The sequence below is a fragment of the Salvelinus fontinalis genome, chromosome 10 (assembly GCF_029448725.1).
Source record: "Salvelinus fontinalis isolate EN_2023a chromosome 10, ASM2944872v1, whole genome shotgun sequence".
Lineage (NCBI taxonomy): Eukaryota > Metazoa > Chordata > Actinopteri > Salmoniformes > Salmonidae > Salvelinus > Salvelinus fontinalis.
This window is the reverse complement of record NC_074674.1, coordinates 47,024,426-47,049,672: the sequence shown is the minus strand read 5'-3', so window position 1 is coordinate 47,049,672 and position 25,247 is coordinate 47,024,426. Positions and strand designations below refer to the sequence as shown.

Below are 25,247 nucleotides of genomic sequence, written 5' to 3'. Positions count from 1 at the left end.
TACTGGTAATACTACACTTACAGAACATGATGATATACTGTAACTACTTTATCTCTAGTAGTAGTAGATGGAAATGATGAGGTTTGTTCTTTTATGTTGTTATTCTCTCTTCATTCAGACCTGCAGGTGAAGGTGACTCCTGGCACAGTGACAGAAGGATTATGGGTGACACTGACATGTAGCACCACCTGTACTCTAACTGAAATCCCCAACCCCACCTACATCTGGTACAAGAATGGAGAATACCTATTTTCAGACTCCTCTCCCCAGTATCAATACTCAGTCAGTGGAGGAGGTTCTGACAGCTACTCCTGTGCCTTAAGAGGCCATGAGAAACTCAGCTCTCCTGAAGTCACAGTGGGTGAGTGTGGTGATTAACCTCCAGAGTTTTCCTTTCTTACGGTAAACAGACTTGATATTTTCAGTCAATTCAGATTACTGATTAATAAGTAACTATAGCTCATTACTATCTAACATGTTAGTACTGAAGACTACTGAGAATCATACAAATAAGCTAATATCATCACCATCTTCACCATCATCATCATCACCATCAACATCATCATCATCATCATGTGCTTCATCATTTGTTCCAGATACTTCTTCTCTGAGCTGCTTGAGTGTGACCTACACCAGTAGAAGCATCTGTTCCTTGATACCATCAGTGGACCTGCCTTGCACTACTATATATCCCACAGGTTGGACTGTTATCATTAAGTCAACTACAGAAGGAAACCAGAAAGTGTGTTTTTATTTGCTCTCATTCAGACCTGCAGGTGAAGGTGACTCCTGACACAGAGGCAGGGAAGAGGACACTGACCTGTAGCACCACCTGTACTCTGACTAGTAACCCCACCTACATCTGGTACAGGAACGGACAGTATCTTGCTTGGCTCACTTCCCAACAACACTCTGTCTGGAGTTCTGAAACAGAGAGTTACTCCTGTGCTGTTAAAGGCCATGAGGATCTCCGCTCTCCTGCAGTGTGTGAGTCTGGAATCTATTGGGATCATTTGTAGCTAACCTTTCTTTATAACAAAATAAGGCAATTTTCTAACTTCAAGGTATGTGTGAACAAAACTATTTAATATATTTTCAGGTGCTCAGGGTCACAACTGCTGGAGAGTGACTTACACCAAGAGGAGAATCTGTGTCTTGAAGGGGTCCACAGTGAAGATATCCTGCTCTTACACTCATCCCACTAGTTATAAAGAACAAGGTTCATTCTGGTTTACACAGAAACACCCTGTAGATGTCAGTTCATATCCAGAGTACGCAGGTCGAGTGGAGTACAATAGGAACACAGAGAACCACCACACCATGACAATAACACACCTGACAGAGAAGGACTCGGCTGAATACAAATTCAGATTACTAACAACAAATGAGGGGAGATTTTCTGGTCTTCCTGGTGTGATGTTGACTGTCACAGGTAATACTCCACCTACAGTTACTACGGTAATAGGACAAGTCTAATCACATGACAAGCCTGTCTGGAGTCAAATATGACTGATGCTTCCTCTTAGATATCCTGTTGGAGATGGATCCTACGTCTGTGTCAGAGGGGGAGAGAGTCACACTGAGATGTAGAACTCAATGTACAGTCGGTCTCAACCCCACCTACATCTGGTACAAGAACAGACAACATCTAACCAACCCAGTCACCAGTTATAACAGGCTGATCCTAGACCCAGTCACCAGTTATAACAGGCTGATCCTAGACCCAGTCACCAGTTATAACAGGCTGATCCTAGACCCAGTCAGCAGTGAGGATGCAGGGAACTACTCCTGTGCTGTAGAAGGCTTAGAGAGAATCCTCTCTCCAGAAGAGACTCTCACTGTCAGATGTGAGTACATGGGGTTTTGATATATCTACAGTGAAAGTCATTGATATCATCTCTCTAATACATGGTTCTACATGTCAGTGTAATATACTAATCTATACTAATTTACATCATCTCTGTAATACATGGTTCTACATGTCACTGTAATATACTAATCTATACTAATTTACATCATCTCTGTAATACATGGTTCTACATGTCAGTGTAATATACTAATCTATACTAATTTACATCATCTCTGTAATACATGGTTCTACATGTCAGTGTAATATACTAATCTATACTAATTTACATCATGTCTGTAATACATGGTTCTACATGTCAGTATAATATACTAATCTATACTAATTTACATCATCTCTGTAATACATGGTTCTACATGTCAGTGTAATATACTAATCTATACTAATTTACATAATCTCTGTAATACATGGTTCTACATGTCAGTGTAATATACTAATCTATACTAATTTACATCATCTCTTGGTGTCTTACATGTTATATGAGTTGTTATTTTTTCTGTCATCTTCAACACCAGATGGTCCAAAGAACACCTCAGTGTCAGTCAGTCCCTCTGGTGAAATAGTGGAGGGCAGTTCAGTGACTCTGACCTGCAGCAGTGATGCCAACCCACCTGTGGACAAATATACCTGGTACAAGAAGAATGGAGGTGAATATCAGTTCTCCTATGTGAACACAGAACCACATCTTGTCTTCAATCAGATCAAGTCCTCTGTCACTGGAGAGTACTACTGTGAGGCCTGGAATGGGATTAAGACGGGGACGTCTGAGTCAATCAACATCAATGTGAAATGTGAGTAAATTACAGCTCAATATCACATGTGTTCCTGTTAACCTTTCTAGCTCAGGGGTTCCGCTAGCGGAACACCCACAACATTCCGCTGAAAATATATTTTTCGAAATATCTAACTTTCACACATTAACAAGTCCAATACAGCAAATGGAAGATAAACATCTTGTTAATCTACCCATGCTGTCCGATTAAAAAAAGTATTTACAGTGAAAGCACAACATATGATTATGTTAGGTCAGAGCCAAGTCACAAACACACACAGACATTTTTTCAGCCAACGATAGGAGTTAGAAAAAGCAGAAATATAGATAAAATTAATCACTAACCTTTGATTATCTTCTTCAGATGACAGTCATAGGACATCATGTTATCTTCTACTTGGTCACCATCCCGGATCCGGGAGCATCCTCATCAGTAAAAAAGCTGATAGCATAGCCTAGCATAGCGCCACAAGTAAATACTAGCATATAAATATCATGAAATCACAAGTCCAAGACACCAAATGAAAGATACACATCTTGTGAATCCAGCCATCATTTCCGATTTTTAAAATGTTTTACAGCGAAAACACAATGTGTATTTCTATTAGCTAACCACAATAGCAAAAGACTCAACCGCATATTTTCACCATTTTTTTACCGCATAGGTAGCTATCACAAAACCGACCAAATAGAGATATAATTAGTCACTAACCAAGAAACAACTTCATCAGATGACAGTCTTATAACATGTTATACAATAAATCTATGTTTTGTTCAAAAATGTGCATATTTGAGGTATAAATCATAGTTTTACATTGCAGCTACCATAAAAAATATCACCAAAGCAGCCGGAATAATTACAGAGAGCAACGTGAAATACCTAAATACTCATCATAAAACATTTATGAAAAATACATGGTGTACAGCAAATGAAAGATAAACATCTTGTGAATCCAGCCAATATTTCAATTTTTTTAAGTGTTTTACAGCGAAAACACAATATAGCATTATATTAGCTTACCACAATAGCCAACCACACAAACGCATTTATCAGCAGCAAAATGTAACGATTGCAAAAACCAGCAAAAGATATTAAATTATTCACTAACCTTGACAAACTTCATCAGATGACAGTCCTATAACATCATGTTACACAATACAAATATGTTTTGTTCGAAAATGTGCATATTTAGAGCTACAAATCCTGGTCTTACAATGTGAATACGTAGCCAAACTGCACAAAATTCTCCGGAGATATTTTGGACAGTCACCTAATCTAATCAAAGAACTCATCATAAACTTTACTAAAAAATATATGTTGTACAGCAAATGAAAGATACACTAGTTCTTAATGCAATCGCCGTGTTAGATTTTTAAAAATAACTTTAGTACGACATACAGCTTACGTTATAGCGAGACAGCGCCTGCAATGAGGGCGGAAAATAGAACTAAACATTTTCCACAGAAATACGAAATAACATCATAAATGGTTCCTACTTTTGCTGAGTTTCCATCAGAATCTTGTACAAGGAGTCCTTGGTCCAGAATAATCGTTGTTTGGTTTTAGAATGTCCTCTTCTCCTGTCGAATTAGCAACAATAGCTAGCCATGTGGCGCAAACGTGCCCAACTTCAAACCACGCAAAGAAAAGAAAATTCCAAAACTCGCAATTAACGTTCAATAAACTGATACAACTCGGTTGAAAAAAACTACTTTATGATGTTTTTATCACATCTATCAAATAAAATCAGAGCCGGAGATATCTACCGTGTATACCGAAAGCTTTTCAGAAGCCAATGCTGATGTCCTTCCCGCGCCTTGGTAGAGAAAGGAAATAGTGGTCACGTCATTCCAAGAGCTCTTGTTCGACCTCAGATCAAGCTAGACACCCCATTCCACCTCCCACTGCCTGTTGACATCTAGTGGAAGGCGTATGAAGTGCATGTATATCCATAGATTTCAAGCAAATGAATAGGAAGGACCTGGAACAGAGCATCGATTTCAGATTTTTCACTTCCTGTCAGGAAGTTTGCTGCAAAATGAGTTCTGTTTTACTCACAGATATAATTCAAACGGTTTTAGAAACTTGAGAGTGTTTTCTATCCAATAGTAATAATAATATGCATATTGTACGAGCTAGAAGAGTACGAGGCAGTTTAATTTGGGCACAATTTTTTACAAAGTGAAAACAACGCCCCCCTATTGAGAAAAGGTTTTAAACATGTATTGTGTGTTTTGTTCGATAATGTGCATATATATATATATAAAAAAATCTCAGTTTACATTGTCGCGTTACGTGCAGTAATGTTTTGATTCCAAAACATCCGGTGATTTTGCAGAAATACTCATAATAAACATTGATAAAAGATGTAAGTGTTATTCACAGAATTAAAGATAAACTTATCCTCTATGCAACCGCTGTGTCAGATTTCAAAAAAACTTTACGGAAAAATAATAATCTGAGAAAGGCGCTCAGAACCCAAAATAGCCAAAGAAATAGCCACCATTTTGGCGTCAACCGAAGCTACAAAAACACTATAAATATTCACTTACCTTCGAGTAACTTCATCAGAAGGCACTCCCAGGAATCCCAGTTCGACAATAAATGACTGATTTGTTCCATAAAGTTCCATAAAGCCCATCATTTAGCCACTTGTTGTTAGCATGTTCAGCCCAGTAATCCATCTTCATGACGCACGAGCAATCCCTCCAGACAAAAACTCTAAAAGTTCCGTTACAGGTCATAGAAACAAGTTAAATGATGTGTTCAATCCATATTTAGGATGTTTTTAACATTAATCATCAATAAGGTTCAAACCGGAGAATTTCATTGTCTGAAGAAAAGCATTGGAACGAGAGCATACTCTCTCGTGACCGCGCATCATGAGCCCGAGGCTCTCTGCCAGACCACTCAGTAAAAGAGCTCCCATGAGCCCCTCCTTTATAGTAGAATCCTACAACCAGTATCTAAAGACGGTGACATCTAGTGGAAACCCTAGGAAGTGTATGCACATCCATAACTAACAGGGAAATCAATTGGCACTGTTTTGAAAATCGAGTTCTCACTTCCTGTTTGGATTTCTTCTCAGGTTTTTGTCTGCCAAATTAGTTCTGTTATACTCACAGACATAATTCAAACAGTTTTAGAAACTTCGGAGTGTTTTCTATCCAATATTAATATTAATATGCATGTATTACCATCTGGGACATAGTAGGAGGAAGTTCAGTTTGGGCACGCAATTCATCCAAAATGAAAATGCTGCCCCCTATCCCAATTTATGTTTTGTGTGGATTCTTATTTTTGATAGTCTGGCTTCACAGATTTTGATATATGTCATGTAAGGTTTTAATTGCACCTTTATAATCCTCTGACAAATTCTCCGTTATCAGACGCTCCAAAGAACACCTCAGTGTCAGTCAGTCCCTCTGGTGAAATAGTGGAGGGCAGTTCAGTGACTCTGACCTGCAGCAGTGATGCCAACCCACCTGTGAACAAATACACCTGGTACAAGAAGAATGTAGCCTCACCAAAAGCATCAGGACAGAGTTACAGCATCACTAACATCAGCTCTGAGGACAGAGGAGAATATTACTGTGAGGCCCAGAATGGAAGAGGATCTATGAACTCTACAGCTCTGATGATCATTGTAGCAGGTAAAGTTACATCTTCAATACTTCAATACAAAATGACAGGTTTCAAGCTGATCTTAATCATTGTGTTTTGACTGATTACACTTTGGTTTATAATTATGTGTTGGTTTATGATGTCACAAGTATTATAAGATCCCAAAATATTAACATGTATTGTGTTGATATTCTATAATATGTTAGATTTTAGATTATAAGAACATGCCATGTACTCATATCATCCATATTTTATTATAGGGAAACAAACATCAGTTATGACTGCAGCTGTAGGAATCATAGTTGTTGTTCTGGTTCTCATCCTCTGTCTCTCTGGACTCATGTGGTTCAGGTGAGTGAGATTGCATATTTTTTTAATGTAATTTCACTTTAGTCATTGTAAATTTGAATTTGTTCTTAATTAACTGACTTGCCTAGTTAAATAAAGGTAAAAAAAAATAAAAGTAACTTAATTAATATATTAATTGATTGATATCTTCATACATTCATTAATGTACAACAGGAAGAAGGTCTCCACATCCACCTCCAACACAAGAGACACAGCAGATGATGGACAGGTGAGTCTGTTGGAATCAGAAGGTGACTGTTTTGACTGTGTATGCTTTGTGGAACATTTCCACTCCTCATGTTGTCTGTTCTTTCTCTCCATCAGGGAGATTCTAGTCCAGTGTATGACAATGTCTCAAACATGGCCATGACCCCTACTGCAGCACAGACAGCGGCCACAGATGACCAGGATGATGTTCACTATGCCAGCGTCCACTTCTCTCACTCCAAAAACCAGGAAGTGCCTCTGTACTCCACCGTCCAGCTGCATCAACCACAGAAACAGGATCAAGATGTCCAATACGCTGCTGTGAAATTCAACCTCCCCAGTTCTGCCACCCAGTGAGCATATTCTGCCATTACAGTCAATACTAGAACATTGTGAACACACAGCATTAAAGGAGAAGTCTGCTTGTTTACAACCAAATCTGGATGGGGTGGGGTTTGGAAAGTTGAATCTCATTTACTGCATTTCTACACAATTAAACACTTTTAAATGGTATTTGGAAAACAGATAGAAAACAAGCAAAAATGACCTCAGCCATTATCACCTTGGCTGCTGTAGGTTAATTCACCTCAGTCCATTATCACCTTGGCTGCTGTAGGTTAATTCACCTCAGTCCATCTACCAATACATAGCCTATTAGCTATTCAGTTGTAATGTTATACACCTGAAAGGGAGGAAATATGAGAAATGATTCACACTGACACACTAATCAGAGAAGAAACAAAAACATGTGATAGTAGATTAATGTAGAACTATAGGGAAGATAGGTCCTGTGGAGATGTTCATATTGTATTGAAACATATCTTTATATATATATAGCTATATAGGGAAGATAGGTGCTGTGGAGGTGTTCATATTGAAACATTTACTTTTTATGTTCCTAAAGTGTTTGATTAGATTAGTACAGATTTTTTCAGGGGACCCCACATGCGGCCCCGACCCCAAGTTTGGGAACCACTGTAAAAACCTCTCTCTCTGCTTGCTTCCTCTCTCTCTCGGTCTCCTCTACTTCTACCTGCATTGCAGCCTGCCTCAGCCTCTCCACTGAGCCCCACATCACTGTCTGTCTCAGTAGCCTACTCTCTGTAAAGGACTTAGTAGTGTATTTGTTTCTCCTGCTGAGGTAGGCTCTGTTTAACGTAAGCTTCTTACTTCATCCTTTTAGCTGGCTAACATGCTGACCAGACCGGACACGTCGTGTGCGCGAGCGTCGCAAAATACATTTTGAAATCCATGTTATTCAATTATTGCACCCACACTGCTTGCTCGCCAACGAGCGTCTTCCAATGCCAAGGGCTAAAATAGAACTCCTTTCTATTTCTGACGCAGATCGTGCTGAAAGTCATGCCTCTCCCATCTCCTCATTGGTTTATAGAAGCAGGTACCCACATGCCATCTCCTCATTGGTTATACCCACATGGGTGATTGAAAGATAAACTGTTTAGCCGGTCGTCGTGGTAATACTATGAAAGTTTAGATGCGATCACCATATAAGTTCAAAGATGAAAAAGCCTGGAAGGAGGAGAGATGACTAGAAACGATTCGGTTGGCCGTTTATGTGTGGATTAATTGTCGGAGTAGAGGACCTTGTGCATTTCAGGTAAAATAACAACTCAATGTTTATATCCCAGGACAAATTAGCTAGCAACAGCAAGCTAGCTAAATAGGACAAATTAGCTAGCAAGTGCAAGCTAACTAGCTAAATTGCCATACATGTTTAATGCTTTTCGACCTGTCCCCAAATTAATGTCATTTGCTCAGAGTTTGTTTTGATATTTTAACCTGCGTGTCGTGATCGCGTTTGGTGTAGGGGGAGAAAATACATTTATACAAGATGGCGCACGCGCGCAGCCGGTTTGGGTTCCGTGTAAGTAATATTAACCAGACCCCTTCAATGTTACTGCAATAGAAATGTCTGCTGGCAGCTATGCCCCCGACCTGACTGACATGTCTATGAGCGACTACTTACCAGTTTGTGCACTCATTCTCCGAGAGTGATTTTTTTGTTTGGTGGATGTCTGTAGACGCGGCAGGAGTTGTGAGATAGATTTAAAAAATGCCTTTTGTTCGGCATCTCGCAAACAGATTGTCAGCAGAGCTATCTGCTAGTTGGGGTATTTCGTTTCACGTTGCCCTCGGCCTGTTCAGCGAGAAAGGGAATTAGCCGTTTGAGAGAATGGTGAATGTGCTGCTGAAAAGCAAATCAGGGAGGAAGATCCGGGGGAAGCAGGCAAACATAACGAACAAATCACAGTTCATGATTCCAATCGTTCGCAAAGAGGCAGGAACAATTAGTCAGATCAAGAATATAAGCTTTGAACAACGCTGGGATCAATATTTAGAAGATGATGCGTAATTAATTTTCTTTATTGTTTACAGTATCTGTATTAGGCTATTATTATTATTTTCAAAATAGACATTCGGTGTCCTCATATGTAGTTAGGGCCATGTGCTCATTGGAGGAGTAGACAATGATGATGTCATCAATAATGCATATTCTGCATTAAGGTAATTCATGCCTCGACACCAGAAACAGGACGAGGATGTGCAATAAGCTGTTGTGAAATGTAACCGCCTCACTGCTGCCCCCCAGTGACCATATTCTGCAATAAGGTCATTCATATGCTGCTGCTTATTGTAGGAGATGTCATCAATATGCAAAACAGTTGACCCCTAGTGACTACTAGTGATGTCATTTCCTTAATCTACCAACCCAACTCAAGACAATTACCATGACATGACTATAATGAGGGAGTGATGAGTTCCAAATGGCACTCTATACCCTATTGAGTGCACTACTTTTGACCGAGCCCTATAGGCCCTGGTCAAACGTAGTGCACTATAAAGGGTATAGGGTTCCATTTGGGACTCAGTCTTTGTTTCATTTCTGTTTCTCTCTCCTCAGACCAGCAGCAGCACAAGCAGCTGAGGTGGATCCCTCTGAGATCTACAGTACAGTCAACAAACCCAGAACCATGAAGACTTGAATATAACAAACCCAGAACCAAGAAGACCTGAACACAACAAACCCAGAAACAAGAAGACATGAACAGAACAAGTTTGACAAAAACCTTGTATATCTGAGCCTGTATATTCAAACTAAGTGACATAAGGCCTGAGGGGGTGTGGAATATTGGCCAATATTAACCAGTAGGTTCGAGCCCTGAATGCTGATTTGCTGAAAGGTGTGGTATATCAGTATGACATACAATTACTATTTACTGGTCTATTTATGTTGGTCACCAGTTTCTAGTAGCAATACGGCACATCGGGGGTTTGTGGCATGTGGCCAATATACCACGGCTAAGGGCTGTATCCAAGTACTCAGTGTTGCGTTGTGCATAAGAACAGCCCTTAGCCATGGTATATTGGCCATATACCACACCTCCTCAGGCCTTATTGCTTAAGTTGATAATAGCAATAACAAACTATAAGGGTTTGTGGTATATGGACTGTACCACGGCTAAGGGCTGTTCTTGAGTGAATATGCCGTGGTATATTGACCATATACTGCAAACCCCTGAGGTACCTTATTGCTATTTTAAACTGGTTACCAACATAAATTGAACAGTATACAAGTATTTTTGCGTCATACCCGTGGTATATTGTCTGATATACAGTATACACTTCTGAAATGCTGTTTCAGCCAATCAGCATCCAGGACCCAAACCACCCAGTTTATAATAGCATATAATAATATGTTCCATCCAGCAGACACTTTTATCCAAATTCACTCAGTCATTACAGTCATGTTCGAATACATTTCTCGTATGGGTAGTCCCAGCAGTGTCACGCTCATTAAAATGGACTGACCAAGGCGCAGTGTGAGTTGGGTTCCACATATTTATTTGTAGTGAAACTTAAACCAAAAACAATAAACATACATGAACTACGTGGTGCTGAATGCACTCACACAAAACAATATCCCACACAGCAGGTGGAAACAGGGAACCCTTAAGTATGATCCCAAATTAGAGACAACGAACATCAGCTGCCTCTAATTGGGAACCATACTAAGAGCACCAACATAGAAATTAAAAGACTAGAACACCCCCTAGTCATGCCCTGACCTACAACATCATAGAGAACCAAGGGCTCTCTATGGTCAGGGCATGACAAGCAGGAATAGAACCCATGCACCATGCTGTACAAACTGAGTCAGACAGGACTGCTCTATTCACACTTAGAGTAGGAGTGCTGATCTAGGGTCAGTTATGCCTTTTAAACTATGATGAGGACCTTAAAGGAGGACCTTAAAAAAAAATTTTTTTTGTAAAATTGTAAACATTTCTGATTACAATATCTTTTTCCCAAAATGTTGTATTTCTGAAGTAGGCAACCTCAAGGTCCAGTTATATTTTATAGCTATATATGTTGTTATGTTATATGTCTGAAACAATCATCAGACTTGTGAGACTATATGCTGTATGAAGGCTAAGAAGAAGAAAGTAATTATATCTGCTTCTATTATATTGTATTACTTCATATTGTACTGTTAGATGATACACGTAGTAGAAGTTTGGTATATTTTTAGTTTTTATGTCCAGGAAAGAGTTCTGCTTGATGCAAGGTTTCTTATTGCTTTTATCAAATGTTTTTTTTTGTAAGCTAGTGTGTGAAGTGTGACTTTTTTAAAGAATAAACTTCATCGTCATTGTTTTCACCTTGTTATAAGAGTATCTTCAACGGAGACAAAATGGAAAGCTTTCAAAATCACACCTCTTCTACTGTACAGTACATACAGTAACTACAAATAAGAAATGTACATTGGTTTGGAGAGCAATAGTGGTTAATCCACCTTCATCACCATCATCATGAATGCACAAAATATACACAGACACTTTCAGAAGGAGCAACGGGTGGCAGGTAGCCTAGTGGTTAGAGTGTTGGACTAGTAACCGAGAGGTTGAGAGATCGAATCCCTGAGCTGACAAGATAAAATCTGACGTTCTACCCCTGACAAGGCAGTTAACCCACTGTTCCTAGGTTGTCATTGTAAATAAGAATTTGTTCTTAACTGACTTGCCTAGTTAAATAAAGGTAATAAAAAATGTCCGTTACCTAGACACACAACCAGTTACATTAAATATTGTTCTTTGTCATTTTAAAAACACACAGACAAAATATGACATAACATGGATGTTTGGAGTGTGGAGGGTAATTCAGTCAGCGATGGCATTCCATTCCAGAACACTGAGAGATGGAACATTCTGGAATGTCGATGATTGATAATAATACATCTCACAGTTAACAAGTTCAGACCAGGCAGTGAGATTATTGCTTGTTTTAAAGCCTTTTGTCCTTAGAAGAATAACAGTCCACCATTTTGTCCAACTAGTAGTTAGAGAATAAGATACATAATTGTTTAGTGCAAATAAAATAGATAATTGTTCAGTGAGAATGTGATGTCATATAGAATGAGTGCTATGGTTTCCAACATGGCTCTTGACCCCCTAACTGTTGACCGACCTTACCAGGTAGGGGTGTCTCTCTTTGGGGACAGAGAGGGACTAGGAGTGGAGGGCAGACTGGAGATCCCATGGAGAGATACCTTTTATCATACTCATACCCAAATAATGTTTATTTATTTTATTTAACCTTTATTTTAACATGGAGTACATATTGAGAACTAGGTAACTTTTTAAAATGTACCCTGTATAATACAACATAAATATTCACATTACACTCTATATACAGTACCAGTCAAAAGATTGGACACACCTACTCATTCCAGAGTTTTTATTTATGTGTACTAGTTTTACATTGTAGAATAATAGTGAAGACTAACATACAGTGGGGCAAAAAGTATTTAGTCAGCCACCAATTGTGCAAGTTCTCCCACTTAAAAAGATGAGAGAGGCCTGTAATTTTCATCATAGGTACACTTCAACTATGACAGACAAAATGAGGAAAAAAAATCCAGAAAAATCACATTGTAGGATTTTTTAATGAATTTATTTGCAAATTATGGTGGAAAATAAGTATTTGGTCAATAACAAAAGTTTATCTCAATACTTTGTTATATACCCTTTGTTGGCAATGACAGAGGTCAAATGTTTTCTGTAAGTCTTCACAAGGTTTTCACACACTGTTGCTGGTATTTTGGCCCATTCCTCCATGCAGATCTCCTCTAGAGCAGTGATGTTTTGGGGCTGTTGCTGGGCAACACGGACTTTCAACTCCCTCTAAAGATTTTCTATGGGGTTGAGATCTGGAGACTGGCTAGGCCACTCCAGGACCTTGAAATGCTTCTTACGAAGCCACGCCATCGTTGCCCGGGCGGTGTGTTTGGGATCGTTGTCATGCTGAAAGACCCAGCCACGTTTCATCTTCAATGCCCTTGCTGATGGAAAGAGGTTTTCACTCAAAATCTCACAATACATGGCCCCATTCATTCTTTCCTTTACACGGATCAGTCGACCTGGTCCCTTTGCAGAAAAACAGCCCCAAAGCATGATGTTTCCACCCCCATGCTTCACAGTAGGTATGGTGTTCTTTGGATGCAACTCAGCATTCTTTGTCCTCCAAACACAACGAGTTGAGTTTTTACCAAAAAGTTATATTTTGGTTTCATCTGACCATATGACATTCTCCCAATCTTCTTCTGGATCATCCAAACACTCTCTAGCAAACTTCAGACGGGCCTGGACATGTACTGGCTTAAGCAGGGGGACACGTCTGGCACTGCAGGATTTGAGTCCCTGGCGGCGTAGTGTGTTACTGATGGTAGGCTTTGTTACTTTGGTCCCAGCTCTCTGCAGGTCATTCACTAGGTCCCCCCGTGTGGTTCTGGGATTTTTGCTCACCGTTCTTGTGATACTTTTGACCCCACGGGGTGAGATCTTGCGTGGAGCTGTAACGGTCGTCTTGTGGTGAATGAGCGGACCAAGGCGCAGCGGGTGATGAATACATAATGAAATTTATTAACAGAACGACGAAACACGAAAACTCTTTAACAAACTACAAAACAAATAAACGACGTAGACTGACCTAAAACATGAGAACTTACAAATACACGAAGAACGCACGAACAGGTACAGACTACAAACAAACGCTACAGTCCCGTGTGGTACGAACATACATACAGACACGGAAGACAATCACCCACCAACAAACAGTGTGAAACAGCCTACCTATATATGATTCTCAATCAGAGGAAATGAAAAACACCTGTCCCTGATTGAGAACCATATAAGGCTAACAGACAATGAACCTAAACATAGAAACACATAACATAGAATGCCCACCCCAACTCACGCCCTGACCAACTAAACACATACAAAAACAAGAGAAAACAGGTCAGGAACGTGACATAACCCCCCCCCCTCAAGGTGCGAACTCCGGGCGCACCAGCATAAAGTCTAGGGGAGGGTCTGGGTGGGCATCTGTCCACGGTGGCGGCTCAGGCTCTGGGCGTGGTCCCCACCCCACCATAGTCCATCCCCGCTTTTGTAGCCTCCTCCCAATGACCACCCTCCAAATTAACCCCACTGGATTAAGGGGCAGCACCGGACTAAGGGGCAACACCGGAATGAGGGGAAGCTCCGGACTAAGGGGCAACACCGGAATGAGGGGCAGCCCCGGACTGAGGGACGGCAGCTCCGGACTGAGGGACGGCAGCTCCGGACTGAGGGACGGCAGCTCCGGACTGAGGGACGGCAGCTCCGGACTGAGGGACGGCAGCTCCGGACTGGCTGACGGCTCTGGCTGCTCATGGCTGGCTGACGGCTCTGGCTGCTCATGGCTGGCTGACGGCTCTGGCTGCTCATGGCTGGCTGACGGCTCTGGCTGCTCATGGCTGGCTGACGGCTCTGGCTGCTCATGGCTGGCTGACGGCTCTGGCTGCTCATGGCTGGCTGACGGCTCTGGCTGCTCATGGCTGGCTGACCGCTCTGGCTGCTCATGGCTGGCTGACCGCTCTGGCTGCTCATGGCTGGCTGACGGCTCTGGCTGCTCATGGCTGGCTGACGGCTCTGGCTGCTCATGGCTGGCTGACCGCTCTTGCTGCTCATGGCTGGCTGACGGCTCTGGCTGCTCATGGCTGGCTGACGGCTCTGGCTGCTCATGGCTGGCTGACGGCTCTGGCTGCTCATGGCTGGCGGACGGCTCTGGCTGCTCATGGCTGGCGGACGGCTCTGGCTGCTCATGGCTGGCGGACGGCTCTGGCTGCTCATGGCTGGCGGACGGCTCTGGCTGCTCATGGCTGGCTGACGGCTCTGGCTGCTCATGGCTGGCTGACGGCTCTGGCTGCTCATGGCTGGCTGACGGCTCTGGCTGCTCATGGCTGGCTGACGGCTCTGGCTGCTCATGGCTGGCTGACGGCTCTGGCTGCTCATGGCTGGCTGACCGCTCTTGCTGCTCATGGCTGGCTGACGGCTCTGGCTGCTCATGGCTGGCTGACGGCTCTGGCTGCTCATGGCTGGCGGACGGCTCTGGCTGCTCATGGCTGGCGGACGGCTCTGGCTGCTCATGGCTGGCGGACGGCTCTGGCTGCTCATGGCTGGCGGACGGCTCTGGCTGCTCATGGCTGGCGGACGGCTCTGGCTGCTCATGGCTGGCGGACGGCTCTGGCTGCTCATGGCTGGCGGACGGCTCTGGCTGCTCATGGCTGGCGGACGGCTCTGGCTGCTCATGGCTGGCGGACGGCTCTGGCTGCTCATGGCTGGCTGACGGCTCTGGCTGCTCATGGCTGGCTGACGGCTCTGGCTGCTCATGGCTGGCTGACGGCTCTGGCTGCTCATGGCTGGCGGACGGCTCTGGCGGCTCATGGCTGGCGGACGGCTCTGGCGGCTCCTGTCTGGCGGACGGCTCGAGCGGCTCCTGTCTGGCAGACGGCTCTGAAGGCTCGGGACAGACGGGCAGCTCTGACGGCTCGGGACAGACGGGCAGCTCTGACGGCTCGGGACAGACGGGCAGCTCTGACGGCTCGGGACAGACGGGCAGCTCTGACGGCTCGGGACAGACGGGCAGCTCTGACGGCTCGGGACAGACGGGCAGCTCTGACGGCTCGGGACAGACGGGCAGCTCTGACGGCTCGGGACAGACGGGCAGCTCTGACGGCTCGGGACAGACGGGCAGCTCTGACGGCTCGGGACAGACGGGCAGCTCTGACGGCGCTTGGCAGACGGGCAGCTCTGACGGCGCTTGGCAGACGGGCAGCTCTGACGGCGCTTGGCAGACGGGCAGCTTTGAAGGTGCTTGACAGACGGGCAGCTCAGACGGCGTTGGGCAGACGGCAGACTCTGGCCGGCTGAGGCGCACTGTATGCCTGGTGCGTGGTGCCGAAACTGGAGGTACCGGGCTAAGGACACGCACCTTCAGGCTAGTGCGGGGAGCAGCAACAGGACGCACAGGACTCTGGAGGTGCACAGGAGGCTTGGTGCGTGGTGTAGGCACTGGTGGTAATGGGCTGGAGACACGCACCATAGGGCTAGTGCATGGAGGAGGAACAGGGCTCTGGAGACGCACAGGAGGCTTGGTGCGTGGTGCCGGAACTGGTGGTACCGGGCTGAAGACACGCACCATAGGGCTAGTGCGTGGAGGAGGAACAGGGCTCTGGAGACGCACAGGAAGCCTGGTGCATGGTGTAGGCACTGGTGGTACTGGGCTGGGGCGGGGAGGTGGCGCCGGATATACCGGACCATGCAGGCGTACTGGCTCCCTTGAGCACTGAGCCTGCCCAACCTTACCTGGTTGTATGCTCCCCGTAGCCCGACCAGTGCGGGGAGGTGGAATAACCCGCACTGGGCTATGTAGGCGAACCGGGGACATCATGCGTAAGGCTGGTGCCATGTATGCCGGCCCGAGGAGACGCACTGGTGGCCAGATGCGTTGGGCCAGCTTCATGACATCCGGCTCAATACTCAATCTAGCCCTGCCAGTGCGGGGAGGTGGAATAACCCGCACCGGGCTATGCACACGTACAGGAGACACCGTGCGCTCTACCGCATAACACGGTGTCTGCCCGTACTCTCACTCTCCACGGTAAGATCGGGAAGTTGGCGCAGGTCTCCTACCTGACTTCGCCACACTACCCTTTAGCCCCCCCCCAAGAAATGTTTGGGCTTTACTAACAGGCTTCCTACCGCGTCGTCGTGCTGCCTCCATTCGCCGGTATCCCTCCGCACATTGCTCCATCGAATCCCAGGCGGGCTCCGGAACTCTCCTTGGGTCGATCGCCCATCTGTCGATCTCCTCCCAGGTATTATAGCCCAGATGCCTCTCCATTTTCTGTTTCCGTGCTAGCTCCTCAAAACGCCGCCTCTCTGCTTTCGCTCCCTCCAGCTCAGCTTTGGGGCGACGATATTCTCCTGGTTCTACGCTGTCCAGAATTTCCTCCCAATTCCTGTAATCCTGTTTCTGCCTTGAATCACGCTGCTTGGTCCTGTTGTGGTGGGTGATTCTGTAACGGTCGTCTTGTGGTGAATGAGCGGACCAAGGCGCAGCGGGTGATGAATACATAATGAAATTTATTAACAGAACGACGAAACACGAAAACTCTTTAACAAACTACAAAACAAATAAACGACGTAGACTGACCTAAAACATGAGAACTTACAAATACACGAAGAACGCACGAACAGGTACAGACTACAAACAAACGCTACAGTCCCGTGTGGTACGAACATACATACAGACACGGAAGACAATCACCCACCAACAAACAGTGTGAAACAGCCTACCTATATATGATTCTCAATCAGAGGAAATGAAAAACACCTGTCCCTGATTGAGAACCATATAAGGCTAACAGACAATGAACCTAAACATAGAAACACATAACATAGAATGCCCACCCCAACTCACGCCCTGACCAACTAAACACATACAAAAACAAGAGAAAACAGGTCAGGAGCGTGACAGGAGCCCCAGATCGAGGGAGATTATCAGTGGTCTTGTATGTCTTCCATTTCCTAATAATTGCTCCCACAGTTGATTTCTTCAAACCAAGCTGCTTACCTATTGCAGATTGTCTTCCCAGCCTGGTGCAGGTCTACAATTTTGTTTCTGGTGTCCTTTGACAGCTCTTTGGTCTTGGCCATAGTGGAGTTTGTAGTGTGACTGTTTGAGGTTGTGGACAGGTGTCTTTTATGCTGATAACAAGTTCAAACAGGTGCAATTAATACAGGTAACGAGTGAAGGACAGAGGAGCCTCTTAAAGAAGAAGTTACAGGTCTGTGAGAGCCAGAAACCTTGCTTGTTTTTAGGTGACCAAATACTTATTTTCCACCATAATTTGCAAATAAATTCATTAAAAATCCTACAATGTGATTTTCAGGATTTTTTTTCTCATTTTGTCTGTCATAGTTGAAGTGTACCTATGATGAACATTACAGGCCTCTCTCATCTTTTTAAGTGGGAGAACTTGCACAACTGGTGGCTGACTAAATACTTTTCTGCCCCACTGTATATGGAATCATGTAGTAACCAAAAAATTGTTAACTTCTACCGATTCAGAAACCCGGATCCGGGAGCACCCCCCACCCCCCCACCAGTAAAAAAGCTGAATAGCATAGCTAGCATAGCGTCACAAGTAAATACTAGCATCTAAATATCATTCAATCACAAGTCCAAGATACCAGATGAAAGATCCACTTCTTGTGAATCCAGCAATCATTTCTGATTTGTAAAATGTTTTACAGGGAAGACACAATATGTAAATCTATTAGCTAACCACGTTAGCAAAAGACACCATTTTTCTTTGTCCACCATTTTTTCTCTCCACCAGTAGCTATCACCAATTCGGCCAAATAAAGATATTGATAGCCACTAACCAAGAAAAAACCTCATCAGATGACAGTCTGATAACATATTTATTGTATAGGATAGGTTTTGTTAGAAAAATGTGCATATTTCAGGTAGAAATCATAGTTTACAATTGCACCCACCATCACAACTCGACTAGAATAAATACAGAGAGCAACGTGTATTACCCAATTACTAATCATAAAACATTTCTTAAAAATACACAGCTCACAGCAATGGAAAGACACAGATCTTGTGAACTCAGACAATATTTCAGATTTTCTAAGTGTTTTACAGCGAAAACACAATAAATCGTTATATTAGCATACCACATGTGCAAACGTTACCCGAGCATTGATTCAAGGCAAAAAGAACGATAGCATTATCACCACCAAAATGTATTAATTTTTTCACTAACCTTCTCAGAATTCTTCCGATGACACTCCTGTAACATCATATTACAACATACATATAGAGTTTGTTCGAAAATGTGCATATTTAGCCACAAAAAAACGTGGTTATACAATGAGAATAGTAGCAAAACTGGCCTGAAAATGTCGGGCGCCATATTGGACAGTGATCTAGTCTAATGAATAAATATTCATAAACTTGACTAAAAAATACAGGGTGGACAGCTATTGAAAGACAATTTAGTTCTTAATGCAATCGCTGAATTACATTTTTTAAATTATCCTTACTGTGCAATACCGGGTGCGCCAAAGCGAAGCTACCCCAAAGAAAATGGCGGAATATGCGTTTAACATTTTTCTACAGACCAACGATTTATCATCATAAATAGTTCTTACTATGAGCTGATCTTCCATCAGAATCTTGGGCAATGTATCCTTTCTCCGGTCTAATCGTCTTTTGGTCGAAAGATGTCCTCTTGTCCCGTCGAAATGGCCACTAACGTTCGGCATCTACAGGAAAAGTGTCCAACTCTTCAAAGTGCGTCACAAAGAAATGCCTCAAAATCGCACTAAACAGATATAAATTGCTATAAAACGGTTTAAATTAACTACCTTATGATGTTTTTAACACCTATAACGAGTAAAAACATGACCGGCGATATATTACTGGCTAAACCAAAGCTTGGAAAGAGGCCAGTCCGACGTCCATCGTGCGTCGAGCGCATTGAAGAAAAGAAAGCTCCTTCCGCCTTTCTGTCTTTTATAAAGTCCCTGATTGCGCAATCGACTCCATTCAAATTGTCACCACTTACTGACATCTAGAGGAAGGCGTAGGCAGTGTTTGTAGCCCCATAGGATTCACAGGGACTTAAAAACTGAACTGGGAACAGGGACCAAGATTTCTGAAATCTCACTCCCTGGCAGGAAAAGTGCTGTAGAATGAGTTCTGTTCCACTCAGAGACATAATTCCAACGGTTATAGAAACTAGAGAGTGTTTTCTATCCAATAATAATAATAATATGCATATTGTACGAGCAAGAATTGAGTACTAGGCAGTTTAATCTGGAGACGAATTTATGCTAAGTCGAAACAGCACCCCCTATACTCGCAAGAAGTTAAACAAGTCAAAATATATTTTATATTTGAGATTCTTCAAAGTAGCTACCCATCAAGCGCTGTGTGTATCAAGAATGGTCCACCACCCAAAGGACATCCAGCCAAATTGACAACTGTGGGAAGCATTGGACTCAACATGGGCCAGCATCCCTGTGGAATGCTTTCGGCACCTTGTAAGTCCATGCCCTGACAAATTGACGGTGTTCTGAGGGCAAAAGTGGGGGGTGTAACTCAATATTAGGAAGGTGTCCTTAATGTTTTGTACACTCAGTGTATATTCACAACATGACACAACAACACAACAAAAGCATGTGGACGCCTGCTCACAGAACATTTCATTCCCAAATCATGGGCATTAATATGGAGTTTGATATAACAGCAGAGAAACGCTCAACCCTCCAATTATGAGAACTGAAGAGAACCTGGACTGAACAAAACCACCACAGAACCTGGACTGAACAAAACCACCACAGAGCCTGGACTGAAGATAATCAAAACAGAACCTGGACTGAAGAGAACCACCACAGAACCTGGACTGAAGAGAACCAAAACAGAACCTGGACTGAAGGAAACCACCACAGAACCTGGACTGAAGAGAACCAAAACAAACCTGGACTGAAGAGAACCAAAACAGAACTTGGACTGAAGAGCTACAGCATCAAACCAAAGCTAGGCTTCACACCTCTATTCTCATGCTTTCATATTATTACCATATCCAGAATGTTTTCCATAGTTTTAACTTTTGAGTAAATTTGGAGTTGAATTCTCTTTCCTTGTAGTGATAATTAAGTATATTGATGATAAATAAGATAGACTGTGCTTCTGCTCTTTTCCTGTGGGGTTTGGCCATTTAGATATATTTTATTACATAATGTACTTTTCTCAGTGACTGGTATTGATAACATTGACAACAGCTTTTTAATGTGTAAAGTCTTGGACCAAGTTTATTTTGATGTGTTGAAATTATGTACTTTGTATTGCTGTCAGACATTATTGAGCAATGGCATTAATGAGAAGGAGAAGTTACACCATAATCACAGTTTTTTTACATACAATTATGAATAATTACCTAATTTAGATAAAGTATGATTCAGTGTAATTTATGCATCATGTTGTAAATAAGCTCAAAGTTTAAGACAATTCAAACAAAATGTTTTTCTTTTAAATTACAGTTTAGCCTGTCATTCTAAAAAATAAAAAATAAAGATTTTAAATGTATTCCACAGTTATTATAATATTGTATGACATCATTGGGTGTCAAGCATGTAAATGTGGCCGCGTTCGACATTGCAGCCGACTTTAAAGGCGAGTCGAGACTGACTGATCTACAAATAATATGAAGTAGATATTTATCATGCAAGGTGATTTGTAGATCAGTCAGTCAGTCAGAATTTCCCGTCACACGTCACAGTTTTGATGATCTTGAGCCTGTGTGAATGAGGAAGGAAGCCATCTCTGAATTAGCATCTTTGTCCCTGACATAGAGTTGGATAGAGGGCGCAGCTTTGCATCTTTTCATGATGGGTTCTGTGACAATATCGGCAGTGCAATTGAGGGCTCTCTGTATTTTAAAGTTGTCAATTTCTTCTTCTTCAACCTCCAGGATTTTAATGACAGTCGATAAACAAACTGAAAAGATGCATACAATGTTATACCCATGCCTAAAATGCCTTTGTAGCTAGTGTGCCTTTTATCCAACTCTATGGTCTTTCACTACTTCAAAGTTGTGTCAACCACGGACCTCATACCTCACAGTCAGTGTCTGTTTCCTCAGACTGACAGATAGTTCATTACAAGACCTCTCTCCGCTTCACTCTGTAAGTATGCTTGACAAAATCTTAAAATATGTATATTTTATTATTTGTCTATAGCCATGAACCATATTCCTCTGTTATGGGCATGGCGATGCTATAGGAAATTATGTTGTTTTGTTTTTCTGTTATGTACAGTTTACTCTGTAGATGTACTTTTGCATATGAATCTGATTGGGAGATATACTGTATAAGTGGTTTCGTGTATCAACCTTCTGCATGTTATTGTGAGGGTTCTGAGAGTAATAGATTGTTGTGGATACTTCTGCATGTTATTGTGAGGGTTCTGAGAGTAGTAGATTATAGTGGAGACGTGTGCATGTTATTTTGAGGGCTCAGACAGTAGTAGACTATAGTGGATACTTTTTTTGAACATTTGATTGTGAGATATATCCTGTACATGTTGCTTGTAATATTTGTGCCTGCTAAATGTGAGCCTAATAAGCCAAGACTCTCACATACACGTGTCGGTTTGAGAGGAATAGATTATAGTGTGGACATTTTTGAAAATTATCTAAAGTAAGAGTGACAGTAAGAGTAAGAGTGATTGAGTGAATGTTTCGTAAAAGGTTTAGGAGTAGTATTAACATGAGACAGTGATGGTGGGTTGTGTTTAGGAGTAGTATTAACATGAGACAGGGATGGTGAGTTGTTTTTAGGAGTAGTATTAACATGAGACACAGTGATGGTGGGTTGTGTTTAGGAGTAGTATTAACATGAGACAGTGATGGTGGGTTGTGTTTAGGAGTAGTATTAACATGAGACACAGTGATGGTGGGTTGTGTTTAGGAGTAGTATTAACATGAGACACAGTGATGGTGGGTTGTGTTTAGGAGTAGTATTAACATGAGACACAGTGATGGTGGGTTGTGTTTAGGAGTAGTATTAACATGAGACACAGTGATGGTGGGTTGTGATTAGGAGTAGTATTAACATGAGACACAGTGATGGTGGGTTGTGTTTAGGAGTAGTATTAACATGAGACACAGTGATGGTAGGTTGTGTTTAGGAGTAGTATTAACATGAGACACAGTGATGGTGGGTTGTGTTTAGGAGTAGTATTAACATGAGACACAGTGATGGTGGGTTGTGTTTAGGAGTAGTATTAACATGAAACACAGTGATGGTGGGTTGTGTTTAGGAGTAGTATTAACATGAGACACAGTGATGGTGGGTTGTGTTTAGGAGTAGTATTAACATGAGACACAGTGCTGGTGGGTTGTGTTTAGGAGTAGTATTAACATGAGACACAGTGATGGTGGGTTGTGTTTAGGAGTAGTATTAACATGAGACACAGTGATGGTGGGTTGTGTTTAGGAGTAGTATTAACATGAGACACAGTGATGGTGGGTTGTGTTTAGGAGTAGTATTAACATGAGACACAGTGAGGGTGGGTTGTGTTTAGGAGTAGTATTAACATGAGACACAGTGATGGTGGGTTGTGTTTAGGAGTAGTATTAACATGAGACACAGTGATGGTGGGTTGTGTTTAGGAGTAGTATTAACATGAGACACAGTGATGGTGGGTTGTGTTTAGGAGTAGTATTAACATGAGACACAGTGAGGGTGGGTTGTGTTTAGGAGTAGTATTAACATGAGACACATTGATGGTGGGTTGTGGTTAGGAGTAGTATTAACATGAGACACAGTGATGGTGGGTTGTGTTTAGGAGTAGTATTAACATGAGACACAGTGATGGTGGGTTGTGTTTAGGAGTAGTATTAACATGAGACACAGTGATGGTGGGTTGTGTTTAGGAGTAGTATTAACATGAGACACAGTGTTGTGGGTTTGTTGGTTTAGATGAACACAATCACTTTCCTGTTCTCCTTTCCTGTCTGTCCTCTGACAGGCCTCCTGAATCATATCAGAAATCTATATATGCACATTAGACTTTACAGAATATGGTCCTCTGTAGCTCAGTTGGTAGAACATGGCACCTGCAACTATATGGGTTAGGTTACCAGGGCCACCCATATCTTAAACATATGCACAAAGACTGTACATTGCTTTTGATAACTAATTGGCATTATTTATGGACAGCAGACTACAATAGACCACACAGTCAGTACATCACACTATGGTGATGTTCAATCATGCCTCTACTTGATTCAGCTACTACCAGTACTGTACAACAGAGGAGGCTGGTATATAGGAGGATGGACTCATTATAATGGCTGGAATGACGGGAACACCATTCATTTTATTCCCATTACTTCCCAAATGAATGAGGACATCATGAGGACATCATGAGGAATGGAGGCTGCAGTAATGTTGAGATGCCAGTAGGGAGAGCTCTAGTCTAGAACACTGCAGTAATGTTGAGATGCCAGTAGGGAGAGCTCTAGTCTAGAACACTGCAGTAATGTTGAGATGCCAGTAGGGCGAGCTCTAGTCTAGAACACTGCAGTAATGTTGAGATGCCAGTAGGGAGACCTCTAGTCTAGAACACTGCAGTAATGTTGAGATGCCAGTAGGGAGAGCTCTAGTCTAGAACACTGCAGTAATGTTGAGATGCCAGTAGGGAGAGCTCTAGTCTAGAACACTGGAACCTTCAGTATCACTTTGATGCAGATGATGAGGATTGATGGTTATGGGTTTTAAATGGAATGGGTTCTAATTGAATGACATCATGGAACTTTGACCTGTATATACAGAACTCAGAAGGGCAAGGTAGGTGATTAACATGTTAACGTTATAAATAGTATTGTCAACACATTGTTTACATGGTTCTGTATGTAGTTTAAAACCTGTTTGGGCTGCAAGCCCGACACCGCCCACACTATGACAACATCCAGCTCAAAGTGCAGGGCGCGACATTCAAAAGCTAGTTTTTAAAAATATTTAACTTTCACACATTAACAAGTCCAAGACACCAGATGAAAGATAAACTTCTTGTGAATCAAACCAACATGTCCGATTTTTAAAATGTTTTACAGGGAAGACAAAATATGTAAATCTATTAGCTAACCACGTTAGCAAATGACACCACTTTTCTAACTGCATCAGTTTCTTACTCCATCAGGTGCTATCACAAATTCGACCAAATAAAGATATAAATAGCCACTAACCAAGAAACAAATTCATCAGATGACAGTCTGATAACATATTTATTGTATAGCATATTTTTTTTCGAAAAATGTGCATATTTCAGGTATAAATCATATTTTACATTTCAGCTACAAATCAGAAAGTGCACCGAAAGCAGCCATAATATTTACAGACACCAACAGACACCAACGTCAAATAGCTTATTACTCATCATAAAACATTTCCGAAAAATATATAGTTTGCAGCAATTGAAAGATAGGCAACTTGTGATTCCAA

General features: G+C 42.4%; 1 protein-coding gene and 1 pseudogene across 1 annotated transcript; both read left to right on the top strand.

The window, feature by feature from the left end:
- Window positions 1-1,472: 1,472 nt before the first annotated feature.
- Window positions 1,473-2,666, top strand: LOC129863314 (B-cell receptor CD22-like). The gene is made up of 2 exons (XM_055935203.1): window positions 1,473-1,847; window positions 2,383-2,666. Exons 1-2 carry the CDS (start codon window positions 1,541-1,543, stop codon window positions 2,664-2,666), a joined length of 591 nt encoding a protein of 196 aa, XP_055791178.1. The 5' UTR covers window positions 1,473-1,540.
- Window positions 2,667-5,522: 2,856 nt separating this feature from the next.
- Window positions 5,523-11,067, top strand: LOC129863313 (uncharacterized; annotated as a pseudogene).
- Window positions 11,068-25,247: the final 14,180 nt, after the last annotated feature.